This window comes from Amia ocellicauda, chromosome 8 (assembly GCF_036373705.1).
Source record: "Amia ocellicauda isolate fAmiCal2 chromosome 8, fAmiCal2.hap1, whole genome shotgun sequence".
Lineage (NCBI taxonomy): Eukaryota > Metazoa > Chordata > Actinopteri > Amiiformes > Amiidae > Amia > Amia ocellicauda.
In genome coordinates this window covers 28,375,282-28,393,866 of record NC_089857.1, presented here as the reverse complement: position 1 = coordinate 28,393,866, position 18,585 = coordinate 28,375,282, and the positions used below count along the sequence as shown (strand labels likewise).

At 34.6% G+C, this 18,585-nt stretch overlaps 1 protein-coding gene across 2 annotated transcripts in view; it reads right to left on the bottom strand.

Moving 5' to 3' along the window:
• wdr7 (WD repeat domain 7) overlaps positions 1-18,585 on the bottom strand; it is a 207,983-nt gene that overhangs the window by 23,031 nt on the left and 166,367 nt on the right. For both annotated transcript variants that reach the window (XM_066710923.1, XM_066710924.1), the window contains 4 exons: positions 7,606-7,723; positions 6,254-6,403; positions 5,351-5,433; positions 4,339-4,438 (listed from right to left, as the gene is read on the bottom strand). In XM_066710923.1, the coding sequence (XP_066567020.1) occupies positions 4,339-4,438; positions 5,351-5,433; positions 6,254-6,403; positions 7,606-7,723 (451 nt within the window). The remainder of the gene's footprint in view (positions 1-4,338; positions 4,439-5,350; positions 5,434-6,253; positions 6,404-7,605; positions 7,724-18,585) is intronic.

Here is an 18,585-nt window from a genome sequence, read left to right as displayed (position 1 = left end):
TTTCTTGCAGAAGCAGTCAATTAGATATGAGAGAGATGCATCAGAAGAGGAGCATCGACCTCTCAAGCATAAATGAACAGCAAAATAAAATAAAAATAAAAATCAGAGCTCAAGTAATGTAGAGGCGCACAGCATTTTGTCATACCAAATATGTTTCATGAAAAGGCTGTGTAGGACTTGTTGGTATCATATAACACATACAGTATAATCATTTCATAAAGGTTGCTCCCAAAAAAGATTGCGGGGTGGTTAAATAGATGAACACATCTGGCACAGAACTCACAGGTAACTAAAAAAGCAGAATGAATAATTCAGGAGAGTCCTTTGCCCAAAACAAGCTTTCTTTAGAGAGCTTACAATTTCTTTCCTGCATAAAATGTTAACTTATTTTTTCTCCCTCCCTCTCTGTCTCCCACTCTCTCTTTCTTTCTTTTTCCAAGCTAGAACAGGCGGTTTCTGAGGTTGGTCTGTGGTGAGATACTATGTTTTATTATGATTGTCATGGAGACGGTGTGAAAAATTGAGAGCCACAGGCAGTAGCTGCAACTGAGTCAATAATGCTCACAGAGACATTGTGTAGATAATCAACAGCAGAGCCCCTGCCTCGCGCTTCACCACAAACAGCTGAAGGGCAAATCAATACAGCCAAGGAAAGGACACTGACCCTGTTCCACTTCCCACAATACACCATCAATATTACAGAAAAGGACCCAAAAATGTCACCTTTTTATTTAATCTTCTGGTATCTGCTGGGCTCACAACACTTTAAAAAGACCTATAAAAAGGAGCATTTTATTCCAGAAAGCTCCTTTGCAAAGGGGTAATGTTTTAATGTAATACCTTGCACTTGATGGTGGTTTTGATTGAGAATTTATATGGATATAAATGGAGGGGGGATCACCTAATTTAAAAGCATGACATGATAAGGAGGAAAAAAGGGAAAAAAGTTTGTGGTCTCCATTTGGTTTGTTTTTGAAATCTCTTTCAACTGCAACATCGATGGCTTCTCAATGCAGTTACAATCCAAGACAAGCTTGTGTGTGTGTGTGTGTTGGGGGGTGGGGTTGGATTGGTGGTGTGATTTTTATAAATAGCTGAAGAAAATGGTTTGAAAAACAAGCCAAGACTTGAATGATGTTCAATAAAGTACACAGTGTGTGTTTTAAGGCTTAGGCTTTGTTTTCTTTTTATGTTCACTTCTCCCTGCTTAAAGTGCTGTACTAAAAACAAAAATGCTGAGAGAGAGAGAGAGTGAGAGAGTGAGAGAGAGTGAGAGAGCAGAACTGTATGAAAGCAGAATAGTTAGCCTCCTTTAGCTTGTCCCATTCTTCTGAGTTTAAAATTAATAAATAAAATCCACTCATGCAATTATCCCAGATCAGTAGGGGTTTTCATGGGTGCCGGCAAACCAAAATTGCATTGCATAATTCATTGTTATGACACATTGTATTTATTAAACTGCAGCTGGGATGGCAAATAGATGAAGAAGAAGAAGAAAAAATAAATAAAGAGATGCTCAACCCGTTGTGTATGTGTTCACACCACCAGATACTGCAATGCATTATTTATTTGTATCCCTTAGCGTGTGCATGGATTGAGCATCTACTCAATTTTCACTAGATGTGAGAGATATCTGACAGAAAGCAAAGGCCTTAATCGGCTAAACAAAGCCTGACCTGTTAGGAATCCTCAAATCTCCCAACAATATCCACGGGCTGCCTGATACCAAATATGACCATGGATTGCATTTTAAATAGGAGTTAAGAAGTTTCATCAGACCCACCTCCTCTGCTTAAGTGACTCAGAAAAGTGAATATGGAGTGTTCACGTTTTAAACTATAATAACTCCTTCGGCTTAATTTGAAAACATCATTGTTCAGTGAAAAAACGAAAAAAAAGGCATTGAAATCGGCTAAATGTCTGTGAAACGCAAGCCCAGGCCTTTTCCCTCTTGGCTGTATAAGGTGCAGTGAGGCCTGACAGGGAGCGAGACAGTCATCAAAGCATGTCCAGCCTACATCAAGCTGGAGAAAAGTCCACCCTAATTACTGTAGCCTTCTGCTTTGAAAACAATAATAAGAAATAAAACATCTATGTTGAATGGAAAACAAAAACAATGCGATGGCATCCATAGAAAATTTTACAATCTGAAGATTCTTGTGTCTTGTAACACCCCTGCAACCTACTCCTCTCTCCTGTGAAGACTTTTACCCACTCTTTTTAATTTGGCCACACACTTCACTTTAGAAATGGGACTAGCAACTACAGTCATTCTTATTGTTGTTGTGCAGTTTCAAATCAAATGACAACATATTGAATCTAATGGTATTAATCAGGCACAAAAATAAAATCCCATCCAAAAAAATTAAAATCGGGAGAACTTCATAATGACATCATCAAGGCCAGACCAGCAATAATTTAGAAATCAGAACACATTAATGGTCTAAAACAGGTACCAGTGTTACAGTGAAATACTTGAAGATCGCTAAATAGATACACATACACATATACATCATTGACAATTTTCTTTTTCATCAGAGTGGCTCTCGGAAAGAACAAACACAAATATACTGCCACAATATAACCTGTCCCACTAATGGTTTCATATTGGTTTTGTGATATTCAATTATTTGCTACATTTAAAGAACTGTAACCTTGTGTTTAAATGTAAGAGGTGTTTTATTATACAAAAGAGCACATACTTTAATATTGTATACAATAATTAAATATAATCAATTATTTAATAAATAATCCATGCTAACATTTAAGATTGCTTTACTCAATAGAAAAAATAATGGAAAGTAACTAGGATTAGACTTTAGGTATTTCTAAGAAATGTAAAATGCATTTTCCCCAAGTGGCTAAGTGGATATATTTGAAATATGAAAATAAAACATCAAACTGTCTGACACCACAGTCACAATCTGACATAATCTGATACCGTCTTAAATGTTAAGAGATCCTTAAGATGATGGCATTGGCCCATGAAAGAAAAACACCTTAAATAATAAACAGTTACTAAATTATTAAATACGAACACAGGGAAAAAGATAAATAGACTATGCTGGACTAGGCCCAAAATTCAATACATGGCCTGGATTCTGGTTGATTTTCCACAAAGGTTAAATAACCTTCTTGCTATTACCACAGAAAATCTCTATCCAAAATAGCCAGGGGTTCTTACACCGAATAGATTCCAAAAGGTTTTGGGAAAAAAAAAACATCGGCAGATAAGGTACTTAACTATGTCAGCTGGAGCAAGGGCAAAGTGAGCCAGAGGGAAGATTTTCATTGCAGATTTGTGTCCATGCATAAAGAAGCCGGGGGCCTAGTCTCTCTTATCAATTTACAGCTCTGGATTTCAGCTCACAGAGTACAGGCACGAAAGCTTTAATAACATGTATATCTCTCTTTCTCTCTCTCACACAGCTTTTAAATCGTACATATATAAAGTCTATACAGGTTTCCTTGTCTACAGGCTTCACTCAGTTGGAAGGCATTACTTACATATGTATTGGAGCATTTTCTATTTTATACAAAACAATACAATGAAAACAATGGTAAAGTTTTCAGATACTACCAGAAAAGTCAAATAAAAACACAATACCATAAAGAGAAGCCTTTCAAAAGTCTTAACTATGCTGACTGTGCATGTTTCACTTGGTCTCAGATTGGAAAATAGAATTAACCCATAGTTTCACTGCAGAATTATGCAAAGGTGACACCAGTGATAAATGACAGGATAAGATATTTTGGGTGGGAGAAACACCTCTTGAGAAGGAGTAAATAGGTTGGGTGATAATCCCAGTCAACCTAATTTGTATTTATAATGTTTTAAAGCCTGTGGCAAGACCGGGATTCGAATAATTTTAAAAGGAGTGGTTACAGCCATGACACAAACAGTGCAAATAATAATGATGGTCTAATTTTCCCCATTCCTGGATAGACAGCCTATTCCCAACATGTGGAAGCTCAAGGAAAAGAACCGGAAAAAAAAAAAAAAAAACATACGCTGCTGGCAGACCGAGCTCCTCAGGCTTCAATACCTCTCGCCCCATGCTTTCCTATTGATCGCTCATATCAGCCTTATCCACAGGTACTCACGCCTCAGAACTCGGGACCCTGTTTTGGATATTGCTCCGTTCCAGAGAGAGGAGGGAGAGGACGTTACACACTCCGAGTGTCTCTCATTAAACTATTGATCCACGCTGCCTTACCCATAAGGCCACAGCAGCTTGGCAGTTCAACAGCTTTGCAGGGCCAGTCTCTCTCACTCACTCTCTCTCTCCTCAATCACTTTCTCACTTTATGGAGAGGAAGTCGCAATGATTTATTTACCTGACATTTCCCAGTGCGGACGTCGTAGAGTGCCACTGAACCATGGCGAGCCCCTACTGCTATCCTGTGACTCCGCTCACAGTATCCCACCACGTAGAACCTGTGGAGAGAAACGCAGACTCACTAAGAAATGGTCCGGACTGAAGCAGCCAAATGCTAACCTTTGTAACCTGTGACCAGAGGTGGTCTCTAAATAAAGTGACCACTTCCCCCAGAATGCATCACTCTGCAAAATAAAATAATTAGAGACTGTCAGCATAATTAGCTTTCCAGAAGTTCACTGAAACTAGGTTTAAGTTACTGTAAAATACACAGTCTTATTTATAGAGAGCTGTTAATTGTGCAGTGATTTGTGACCCTATAACTATGTAAATGAAGCAACTTATTTTCCTCAGAATGTTCATTGTTGAAAGAATTTACCTTTATGAATTATGGAATTGTTAAGACTCTGACAATGTGACCAGTATCAAGGTATGACATTTGTGGTTTCTGTGAAAACTCCGCCTTAACAATTCCATTTTATTTATTGATTACAATCAATTCAGAAACACTGATGTATATCAATAGTTAGTAAAATGCATACCCAGCTTTTGTAAGTTGATATTTGAAAGTCTCATACAGAAATCCTGTACATTATATGGCCAATACAATACATATCTTAAATAAAACAAATTAATGAAAGAGAATGGCCCATTCTTAACTATTAAATTTAATTGCATTCTCATAATTTTCCTGTAGTAATTAAAATTGATGATGTGTGTGTCTTCACTTAATACGCTGTATGAATATTCTATTATCAGTAAACATATGTGGTTGCATCTTCTTTTGGGACACCTAAATTACAAAGCAATTCACCATTGAACTAGTATAATTAGAGAGCTATCAGCGTTTTAATAATTTCAGTTATTTAGACTCATTACATACAGAACAGAGCACTGGGGCATAAAAAGAGGACAATTTCAATGGAATAAAGTGACAAATGACTTGATAGCAACAGAGAACAGTGACTTACCTACAAATTGCAGGGAAACATTCCTGAAGGCCTTTCTTCTTGACTAAAGATCCTTCAAGGCAGTACATTATGATGTCCATTACCTCAGGGAGAAAAGATCATTACAGAAATCAGTCACAAAAGCACGTACAAATTCACTTTTTCCGAAGATGTAAATGCAATGCCTCAATGTCGGAGAATCTGAAAATTAATGTTGCTGCTGCTCCCGGGGGAAGCGAGAGTGGCATTTGCTGCATATCTCTATTCCAAATCACAGTTTTGATGTTAATAAAAGGAGAGGGGAAATCAAAGAAGATTATTCAGACTCTACAATCTCAATAGTCACACCAACAGCTTTTTAAGAACATACATTTATAATAAAACATTAAACATTTTATCAGTTTGATAAAAATGAATGAATAACTATTGTAAAGGCAAAAAGTACATGTTATGTTACCTTATTTGTTAGGAAACAATATATATATATATTTTTTTTAAAGCATGACTTATTTGGCTGAACTGTACATCAACATTAGATTAGGACTAAGGTAATATCCTGAAGATCTTTCGAGTTGTCATTCCAACTGGAGCCATGAGTTAAATAATTCATCTACAAAGATTTACAGTTTAGAGTTGATGGCTTAATGTACTTTTGACAAAAATGTACACATGGCAGTGGGAATCCTATGGAGATATTGAATACAGAAGGCTAGGTAGAAATAGGACATCTAACCAAGCATTCCAGCCCTGGCTCTGTTAACCACTCACTGTTTGCTAACCTGATTAAGTGACTTAGCTCAGCCCTTCATCTGAGATGTAAAAGCCCAGGTTCTGATGCGACTCCAGTGTTTAAGCACAGCATATTCCCTCACCCCCAAACGTTTGTTTTGCCTGCTTCATTTCCAAACCAGTGAGCTGCGTTACCTCTACGAGTAGATCCACGACATCAGTAGGCATCTTCTCAATGAGGATCTCGATAACCCGGAGGATCTCTGCCTTGGCGCGGGCCAAGGTAGTGGTGTGAACGTTCTGCTGGGATTGGGTGTTGGCCTGAAGCGCAGTGTGTCTGTGGACCTGGAGACAAACAGAAGCCCAGTACTACACTGCACCACATGGTGGATACATCTCCATCATCACCATCATTTTTATCATCATCATCTTCTTTTGGGGATTTTGTTTTAAGCAGGGAACACTGAATTAGCAGTATGTTTAAGTATCTGCAATTCATATTTGCCCCATTTTTCATTGATCAAAATCAAACTGTGCTAACCACATTAACTTTCAGCTCTGTTAAGATACTGTAATTCAGTCTGAGTTATTGTTTGAAGCCATTTTGACTGAATATGGCAAGGCATGATAATTCATTGTTGTTTAATTCATCAATATCGATTATTATTATTAAGATAGTACATAGTTGTAGTCAAAAGGCCTTCATACGAAACAATGTTAGTCACTGATGCAAATATTATTCTCTAAGCTATACCTATTTTCAGAGTTTGTTGAACACTGATTCAGTCAAAGGTTGGCCATACCTCCTCAGAAATCAATGGAATGGAACTCAAAAAGTTTGCACAATCCGTCTCACAATCCCACTCTATTTGCCGGGCCTCTATGATGAATTTTCAGACTCGACACAGTTATACAGCTTTCCTAGTGAAAGGAGGACATTCTGGCCTGACAACTGATGAGAAATCACCCTTGTCAAAGTTGTATATTTTCTACGGTGAACACTGTTCAGGGACATAAAGGCATTAGCAATCAGGGGATCAGAGTGAAGAACCCTCCATCTCCCCACCCTTCTTATAAATCACTTGGCGTTCCTCACATTTAGAACAGAACTGCACATTTCTTCCCCCTGATCTAAGAGCATGCAGCTTCCCAGCTCATAGTTTACACAGAAATTCAAATACACCTGCAAAACCGTGAATAAAAGTCGAATGAAGGCGGTGTTTAGAATGTTGTTATTGACAGTGTGTGGATCCTTTCACATATACACATTCAACGTTGAGGATTCAAGACCCCTTTATTGTTTCTGTTTGACTACGGATGGGGGGGTAGAAAAGAAAAAAGTTTATCAAGCGTGAACTGTCCACTTGATTAGGAAAGGGGCCGTAAGTGTTCCTCTGAAATGAGAGCGCGGCGCGGCTGCTCTATCTGACCGGAGCCCCACAGTGACAATGAGAACAGAGGGCCGGGGCAAGAGGAGGGGCTTCTGGGATGCTGCCTCGGCCGCTGCGGCAGCTCTGTGGAACGGTGATTAGTGAAGGGGTGCTCACCTCCCTGGCGATGGTTGTTATGAAGGCTGGTGGTCTGGCCGTGGCGATGAGCGAGAGAGCGTGTCGAGCCGAGCGGGCTGAGTCAGCAGCAGGGCTAAGAGGCAAGCCCATTGTGATGCTAAACAGGGAAGCAGACAAAAGGAGGAGGCGACAAAAATATAACACGGGGGGGGGGGGGAGAGGAAGCATTAGAAATATAGAGTGAAAAGATTAGACACAGCTTATAATGTCAGTTCAAGGTCAATGGGATCATTCAGACAGTGCGAATATAATGGACTCCCAACAATGCGGAATAATTAGGAGTCTGGGTGTTCTAGCGTCAACAACACAGCCGAAACAATTAAGCGTGAAAATTGAAAATAGTTTGTGCATCTGTCTCAAATGTAAAAAGGGCCTTGTTAACAAATTATCCAGGCCTCGTGCTGAATATGTATCAGGAATGGCACTGCGAAGACCAATATCTGGCCTAGATGCAAGTCACTGGGCTATTGTAGTGGAGAACAAATGCTCTTTTGGTGTATCAGCGCGATCATGATCTGAGCCACTGAGTTACAGTAAAAGACATTCTCTTATTCTGAAGGTCAAACAATCCATCTTGAACGTGTGTGTGTGTGTGTATATATATATATATATATATATATATATATATATATACACACACATATACATACACAAACACAGATGCCACACACAAAGTGGGACACATTCAGAAAGTATATAAATACACAAATACACAAAAAACTTAACAGGAAAAAACTCACGTATATTTTCATGATTTAAAATGAAATGGATGCTTTCACACCTACCAACTGAAAATACATTACAATATACATATCAGTATTTGATTTTTCATTACATTTTTATGTAAACTTTAAAGCATTATCACTGCTTTATTTTTTACATATGTTTTGTCATGGGAAAGAAGAAAACATTAAGTAGCAGTAGTTCACTTAGATGGAGTAAACTTCCCTCCATGGCAGACTATTTAAAACAGAAAAAAAACTATTATGCTCAGATGGATAATGACTTTAAAACATATAGTTATTGCATATTGACAACTGACTACAGTCATTGCCATCAGCAAAAGCACACAATATGTATGGTCAGCTACTGCTGTGCTAGTCTAAAACATGTTACCCAAAAACACAATCACAGATCATGTACGAAGTCCAATGAACAATAATCCACACACACTCTGAATACCGCATACTGCTTTAACAACCGCCGGCAGGCTTTTGTTACCATTTTCAAAGTCTTCCAATGATCAATGCAAAACGAGGTAAAACGAAAAGCAAAAACAGGTTGTCTACTTGAAATGGCCATGAAATGTTTTCTTACACAGCTAATAATAGTGGCTTTTCATCAAGGCTTTCTAAACCATATAGCATCGATATATTGCATCCTTTTAAAATATATATATCTGAATGAAAAAGCCAATGGACAGATGTGTTGATGCACGAGAAAAGCATTGCAGGGTTTGTCAGCAGCCGGTTTCAATGCACAATGATCTTTTGTGCTAAAATGCAGAGCCAAACACTATTTTACTCTAAAATTAGCAGCTGTCAGCTGTCAGTCATGTTGATTTGATCAGTGTAGATTGATAAGACACCTGTTCCGAGTCACCTTCATACAGAACTATGCTAAGTATAGGAGAAATCAGGAGCCATTAATATTAAACTACTAGGGGCACAAATACCAGCAGATGTTTTTTCAATTTAAAAAGTAATCTTTTCTAAAAAAAAAAATGCATTTAAGCAAGAAAATCAGATTTTAATATAGGAAAAATGGGAGATATTTTATTTTCTATTTATTTATTTATTTATTTATTTAATTTAATAAAAGGAAAAGGATTTCTTCTAACAACCAAGTTGCTTGGTGCTGACCAAGACAGCTATGGAAAGTACTATACCATACTAGCATATAAATCAGGATATACTAAAGGATTCTTTGAGTTTTAAACACATAGAGGGATAAATTATGATAAGCAGACTTTGCAGGATGTTCATAGTTTGTCGAGCCTGGAGCAGGTAGAATACAGTTTTGTGCTTCTTCCTGCCCTTCATTTTACCGTGCCTTTCACAGATTTCACCTGCTGCTCCATGAAGCCTGCAAGCAGTGCTTTCATATTCACACCAACAACCTCCTGCTAACTCTGTTTCTTGTGACTCTGAGCAATGCATAAAACAACCTTGGCAGGGTTCTTCTTTCTTTGTATGTTCAAAATAGGCCTGAAGGCGAAAGCTTCCCTACACTACAGTTTTTAAAGGAACCGATTCATTTGAAGTCTGTCTATTCCCCCCTATTTATAATAAATGCAACAACAAAAAACTCAAAGAAGAGAGAATGTTTGAATTTTCATAGGCTTACCTAATACACTTTTGATGAATTAATGTATACCAAACAACATGCTCCACAGATTTCAATGTACTGGTATACAGTAATTTTTAACTTTGAGGGAGGGAGACAATCCGTTTTAACATTTCATATCATGACTACCATAAAAACAGAAGGAACAAGTTCATTTTTTATTTTTCCTAATTAATATTTACACAAGGATATGTGTGCATAAATAATCATAAAATAAAATGCCATATTATTCAGTGATTACTCATAGGAAGAAAGACAGCAACAGTAAGAACACAAATAATTAAAATTTTAAAACCAGTCAGGACTGGTGTGACTATATATATATATATATACACACATACACATACATACACACACACATATTATATATATATATATATATATATATATATATATATATATATATATATATAAAAAAAAAAAAAGATCAATGTTATTCTATAATATGGAGGGGGGGTGGGGGGGTAGTGGCTAAAAGTTGTTAAAATAAATCAAGGGAAAGAGTACAAAGAACACAAAGAAGAGCTAAGGCCACAATACGGCTCCTCTCCCTAAATCTGATGTAATTCTTTTGATATAAGATTTCCTCTATTGACTTTTTGAAGGTTCAGCTGTTCCACCAAATATGCTTTCCATCCAAGGGTTCGTTAATGCTTAATTTATTCTTGCTGATAACCAACAGGTCCCCCCCTCCCATCACAAATCCCTGTGTGAGCCATGAATTAGTCCTCCTTCTCTTTCAGTCCCTGAACATGCATACACACACTACTACAGTCCCTGAACATGCATACACACACTACTACAGTCCCTGAACACGCACACACACACTACTGCAGTCCCTGAACACGCATACACACACTACTACAGTCCCTGAACACGCATACACACACTACTTCAGTCCACTCCCCCCGTTCTCCAGTGGATCAGCATTGGAAATACAACTCTGACCAACACTGCCTAGAAAAGTGTATTTCATTACAATTTTATTTGCTTGATTGGTTAATTTAGATGCCCCTACTCGATCTACTTAAATATGTATCTGTTTATTTAGTGTAATTATGATTATCAATCCAGCTACAGAATGTATGTGATAACTTTTACAAATGTATCATGGCCTCCGAAAAGCTTAACTATGTATCGTACTAGATAAAATAATGCAGGCTTACATATACCTTCAATAATAATACATAGAACATAATTTAACATTAATTTGACACATTTGTAAATAAGCATGCATTTCAAAAGTTGTCAAAGCAGAAGCAAGAATTAAGCATTTATTTCAGCCCAACTTAAAAGTGAATTTCACAACTGAGAGGATTTAGAAGCTGGCATGACATTCTGCAGTGATATTCAGTTAAACATCAGTTGCTTGTATTATGTGTCCTTTTATAATAACACATTTCATTGTGGTTTTATAAATACAATATAATTTAATCTAAAGTTATTGTAAGAGCACCATGTCCTTACCTAGAGATCTGATTTACAGAAATATTAGTAATCAGTAATCAGAGCTACTGAAAATGTATTTTATTTTTAGTCACATTATTTAGGAAGCATTTTAGTAAAAGAGTATGTCATACAGATATTAAAATATTAATTGTTAAAAACACTGTATACAGTGGCATGGTATAACCAACTAAATTAAAATAAATAACTTTTTGTTTTGGTTATATACTGCATTCCAACATAAGTGTGGTGGAAGCAGATCATTAAAATAATTTGAAAAACGGTTGCATTATATAGTAAAGATTTATTTAATAATAATAATAATAATAATAATAATAATAATAATAATAATAATAATAGTAAAAAAAAAAAATTAGTCTGAAACCCAAAAAGACAAAAATAATTCCGCAATATACCAACAATGAAATACAATTAAATAACGATGATATATATAGTAATGAATTAAAAAGAATTGTAAAAAAAAAAAAAAAAAGTTGTAATTTAAATCAACTTGAAAATGTGAATTTTTTTTATTACTGAATTTGTAATATGCACAAGTCCAAACGAACATTATATGTATTGTTATATATCTATTGATATATGATATACATTAAAAAAAAAACTTTAGATAATTTAACAGCAACAGGTCTTACTTTGCATGTAGATATTTTATGAAATCAAACTGTAGGCAAATATGGTTCTATTTTTTCAAAGCCTATGCTACATTTAAATTGTTAAATAATTTAAATATATATTATATATGCATTTATGAGATATATTTATATGTAATGCGTGTGTGTGTGTAACTAAACCAAATACACACACACACACACAAAAAAGATCTACCTTAAATACTGTTGAAAATCTCTAGGAAACAAACACAAAAATCCAATGTCTTGCATTGTTTTCAAATAATAAATTTAAAGTGATAATAAAAGGTGGTAACTCCCCCGCCCCCCCCGCAGAATTGGCTTAATATAACACATTTAAAAATAATATAATATCTATTTCAAGATTACACAATGATACATTGTTTATAAATTTAGTTTATAAATCTGCAAAACAGAACATTTTCTATGAATTAACACAATCACATAAATATATAACGGTGCTGCTCAGATCAAAAGCAACTGCATTGCAGGTTTATTTCAATCTATCAGCAGACAACACTGCACAAGATTAACCACCATTTTATCAGATGCAAGTAGCTCACGTGTTGTTTATTCAGGAATTCTGAATAAACTCCTCAGATTAAACAAATGAATATACAACCAAATTCCTTTTTTTTTTTATATAAATCTTCTTTAAATTTCTCTGCAGAATGCTTTCTTGGTTTCTCAACTTAACTGAATATTCCATAGAGGTATAGAAAAATACGATTCTCTCACTCTGCCTATACTGTAATTATATCATATATATATATATATATATATATATATATATATATATATATATATATATATATACACACACACACACACATGTATAGATGGATAGATGGATTGATTTTCCTTTAGCTATCATAAATGTTCTGAAATATGGGAGTAGCATATAAGTAACTAACTTCAAAACTGCTGTTTGAAACACTGTGCTCAAAATTGTTAGATATTAAGACACAAATGCTTAAAACAAACAAATTGCAAGTGTGTGACCTGCAAACATGCAAAACAATGTAGTCACACATGCTCATAGAGGTTAATCAATATTTTAATTTAAATATTGATTGATATCAATGATCAATAACCACAGCAATCTGCTTGAAGACATGAAACGATAGGACACAGAAAGAATACATTTACATCTTTACAGTCCCTTCTGCATGGACTGTATCCATAACGAAAACTGTTCAGACAATTCCATTGTGTATTTCATGTGTATGTCTAGCAAGAAATTTGAAAATGCCTATTGCTTTTAAATAGATTGAAAACACTGCACTTCAGCTTTATGACAAAAAATAAAGGGATATTTAAGTTATAAATTTGAACAATTTCTTGGTTGATTAAATACATTTGCACAAGATAAACAGGCAATATTTTAAGTCAACATTTAACATTTTAAGAACACTGACAATTCTATGTATTATATTCTTAAACATTTCACGTTGAAAGCTTATTCCTTTTGATTTACAATACATGTAAATACATTTTAAATTAAACTACTAATTTAAATGTAATGTATTATTGTAATAGTAGTGATACTACTACTACTAATTTAGTAGTATAGGTAATACTACTACTACTAAAAATACAATGTTGGTATGTCTCAATTTTCAGAATAAAAATATTACATTTCACATGCAATACAGTGTGTTGTTTGGAAGCATTAAAGAAGCTAAATGATCTGTATTTATTGAAGTGTGAGAAGAGGCTCAGATCTTTTATGGGAAGGGGATTATTTGAGCTATCTGTACATTTGCATATATGTGACTGGAAGCCACTTGCTTTGTTATAAGCTGATCCAACAATTTGTCAATACGCTTATGTCAAAGACGCAAGCAAATAATCATGGTTAAATCTCTCGTGCAGTTTGCATTTTAACTTACAGAACTATTGACAACCACATCAATACTGTAAAAAACGACGTGAAAGAAACTGTTTTGTATAACATATAATTAACCACATTTACTTTGTATATATACATTTTCATATACATGATATATGGTTTTATGTATATGTTTGTAACTCTATACATGGAAAGCAATAGATCGTAATCAGTACAAATCTTTTACAAATGTTTATCTATATGAGTTTAGTTCCAAATTCCTTGATATCTGAATGTGTTTTTAGAAGAACTTGCTATTGTATTCAAGTGCCTGATGGTAAGTGAAGATTGATCAGGAAATTCTGTCAATGTTTTTACAATTAGACAACACATAGTTACATCAGTGCTGGTAAACCCACAAACTTATCAAAGTTTATTTAAATAGATAGACAGCTAGATCGTTTTTGTATGTTTTTGTTTCCTATTCAAACTGCACAGTAAATCCAGAAATGAGGGTATTGTTAATAATATATGCACTTTGTTTAAAGTTTCTGGAAAAGTGTTCCAGCACCAAAAAAAAACAAAAAAAAAAGATAAGCCGCATTTGTGCCAGCCGCAGTACAAAGCGTGTCTAATGCAGTAAAGTCCTGTTTCTCCTGCTCCTTTATTTTTTGGAGGGATTTATCTGCTGCACTGTCATGGCAGGGGGCTCTGAAGTTTGCTTCTCTCAGTGTTTGAAAGCTCATCGACACAGCCTGCCGCTTCCCCAAAGTCAATACACGTGGAAAAAATATATTAAAAAAAAAAAAAAAAAGGTCTTCACAAAAGCATGCTTAGCGCTGTAGACAGAATTCGGGCAGATGTTTGCTGTAAATTCTGAACTGGGCACCGAACGCTCAGTGTAGACTGGTTTGCTAGAGGTGGGGGGCAATGGATCGTACTTCAACACTAATTCTGTAACTCGCAGGTTTTCCTTCTTAATGGGTGGTCATCGTCAGGAAAACAATCTACTGAAAGCTAGCGAGAGAATTAAAACCAGCTCTACAAAAAGGCCAGGAATGTTGTGGTCAGTGGAGAAATAATCCCCGACAATAAAATTTGCACAAGGAGGAAGAGGGTGTCCACTGCAGCTGTAATTGTTGAATGGTATCGTTTAGAAAACACTGATATTTTCAAAGTATTTAGAAACCTTTTCATAGTTCAACAATCTTTTAAATGTATTGAAAGTATGTTTTTAATTGATGGTGGTACATTTTTTTTTATTCAGTTTTTTAAGATAACAGATAAAGGTATGGTTTGGAATTTAAACTTCTGAATTTAAAATAAAATAATGTCTGAATTGTACATAGAACTAAATTGTATGGGTATATGCATGTTTGCATGTGCGTACGTGTACGTAGAGTGTGTGTAAAAACAGAAAAAAGTTATGGGTTGGAACTGTAAATAGGGATGTTCCATTAAATATATTTACTTACATTGTATTTGTAGAATTACATAATACATTTCAAGCAACACATATAAAAAATATACTGTTATAAATAAACAAAAACACACTAATTGAACTATTAATTTCTGAGTTACAAACTAGAGTCAATATCTCCGCTGCATAGATCTGAAGAAATATTAATTTGGGATGACCTCTGACCTGGTATTAGAGGAATTCTATGGTACATTACAATGCCATCGACTGGTCTTAAGGCACATCAATATCTACTCACTTCAAACTGATGTATACATATACCAACAACTCTCAACAAAACTTATATTTTATTATTATATTACAGTTTTCCATCTAATGATATATTAATATGTAAGATAGATTTACAATTCTAATAATGTACAAAGTATGTATGTTTAACAAAGTATGAATTACTATTTATTACTATTTTACTTTTATTTGTATATTTATTTTATTTGAAATTAAGTTCTGTATAGCCTTTCAGATAAAGGGCACTAATACATGTGTATACGTGAGAGTATATATAAATATTAAAAACACTTTTAAATTACTTTCAGTTTTAAACAGAATATATGATTTGCAAATTCCAATTTTTATTAAAAAATGAAAATATTGTGGCATTTGTAAACTATTTGGTACAACCCCCCAAAATCTGCTTGGAATCCATAACTGAGTTTAAGTTGACAATTATTTAATTATTCCTGATGGGTAAATAATCCACAGCATTTGTTAAGTCTGGTTTCAGGCATCTAGGTCTCATGAAACACACATTCACATTTTGGAAATAATGGATAATGAAAACATGAAGCTCCTTCCAAATGAAGTATCCGGGAGATCAATTAAATTATCTATTAAAAAAAACCTCAATCATTAGGTATAATAACTTACTGACTGTCTGACACTTTCTAAAATATTTACAGTGTAAAGTCACAAACGATCCCTCATTGACGTCACACTTTTTCAGCATGGAGACCAAATTAATTGTTTTCTTTTTAACCAACTGAATAATTTATTATTTTGCAAATAATTGGAAAACTCATATCTAACTACAAAAAGAACAACTGCTGTTGAAAATGTTAAGACAGTTTTCACCAAGTGCTATTACTACTGTAGAAATCGTCATTATGGTTCCTTGTATTGCTTGTTGCAGGAGACAAAAGATACATATAGCATTGATTAGTTGGAAACAAACTGATCTAATTCGGTTGCAGATGAAATGACATTGTTTTAAGTAAACAATACTGCAGTTTAGAAGCAGCACAGCTCTCTCACAATTGTGTGGTATAGTGTAGCTTTGTCCTCGTCACAATTTACAGTTTATTACAAATAAATAGTATACTCCAAATAAACAAACACAAACTGGTGAGAATAATAATATAAATATTTACCATGCAGCATTTTGTTTATTTTTTAACAAAATCTAACAAATAAATAAATATATTTCAGCTGTTTCTTTCAAAATCAAATTCTCACTATTCATCACTCTTTGTAGATAATGGTTTTTCACCTCTCCCAATCACATAGCTACTCTTTTATTTATTCATTTTCTAACATATATATATATATATATATAGACTGTGTATGCATCTATCTATCTATATATCAGGTAATAGAAAAATGAAAATAAACATATATATATATATATATATATATATATATATATATATATATATATATATATATATATATATATATATTTTTTTTTTTTTTTTTTTTTTTCCATTTATCTATCACTAATCCATCATACCTAATACACTAACTGGAGCTATTTGCTGCAAAAACTGACTTATGGAATAAATTAGATGTCTTAATGTCTTTATCTAGGAAATGGAAATAGAATGATTTTATAGGGATTCTAACAGTATGTAATAGAATTAGAAGTGCAGTAAAAACCTTGTGAAAAATCTCAGTTACTCAGCTGGACAGTATATTCCGTGGCTGCTCCTATGACTCAACAACTCCTATGAGTCTCCTGTGATTGTTACGGCCCCATTATTTAATCTAAACACTGCTGTCTAATTAAATCCCAGACGCGGGCTGGTGTTTGAATGAAATAGGCTTATCCACAGTGCCACCTACATTCCTGTTTTAGAATACAATTTGCAATGCACCCACACAAATGACAGTGCAAAATCTAGTCTCAGTCAACAATAAATACCAATACCATAACAAACACAAAGGAAAATAATAATAATAATAATAATAATAATAATAATAATAATAATAATAATAAATAAAGGAAATAGAAAATAATTTAAATTGTATTGTTAAAATGTGTAGTAGTAGTAGTAGCAGTGTCAGAAGCATTCCTGTTATTATTTATATAAATCTCCACAATATATCCTAATTATATTTCTTCAACAGGCCTGGTGTTTGCAAATCCACCGTAAATAAATTACACATATAGTGCCACGTTTCTACCATTTCTCAATAGTAAATCAGTGAAATGTAATCATAAAAAGCATTTGTCCCCAATACTTCACTGATCATGAGAAATCAGACCTTTTCCTTTCCAGGACATGAAATACATTGTGCCTGGTTCTGTATTAAAATACGTACAGTAAATACATTAAGGAAACAATATTATATGTTGCTGAGTACATTTTTATCAGTTAAAATATTTTCTTGTGCGATTTCACATTCTAAAAAAATATTATAAATGTGAAAATAAACTACATTTTACACACACACACACACACACAGATTGTTACAACATTTATGTTTTCCAAGCAGTAGCTCTAAATTAAATAATTGAGTAGGACTTCTCAGGGTGAAATAGAAAATATCTTTAAAAGCTTTAAACGATTTCCCTTTTTATTGACACTGATTTGTTGTTATTAATGGTAAGTCTGCATTTTAAAAGGTAACCAATCTATTACACATGAATTAAGGAGAAGACTGGTCACTGGTGTTGATTACAGATGTATTCTACAATCAGACATGTACCCAAAACATCTACACATATACACCGATCAGGTGAAGCAGGAAAAAATGGGCAAGCGTAAGGATCTGAGCGACTTTGACGAGGGCCAAATTGTGATGGCTAGATGACTGGGTCAGAGCATCTCCAAAACTGCAGCTCTTGTGGGCTGTTCCTGGTCTGCAGTGGTCAGTAACTATCAAAAGGGGTCCAAGGAAGGAAAAGCGGTGAACCGGCAACAGGGTCATGGGCGGCCAAGGCTCATTGATGCACGTGGGGAGCGAAGGCTGGCCCGTGTGGTCCGATC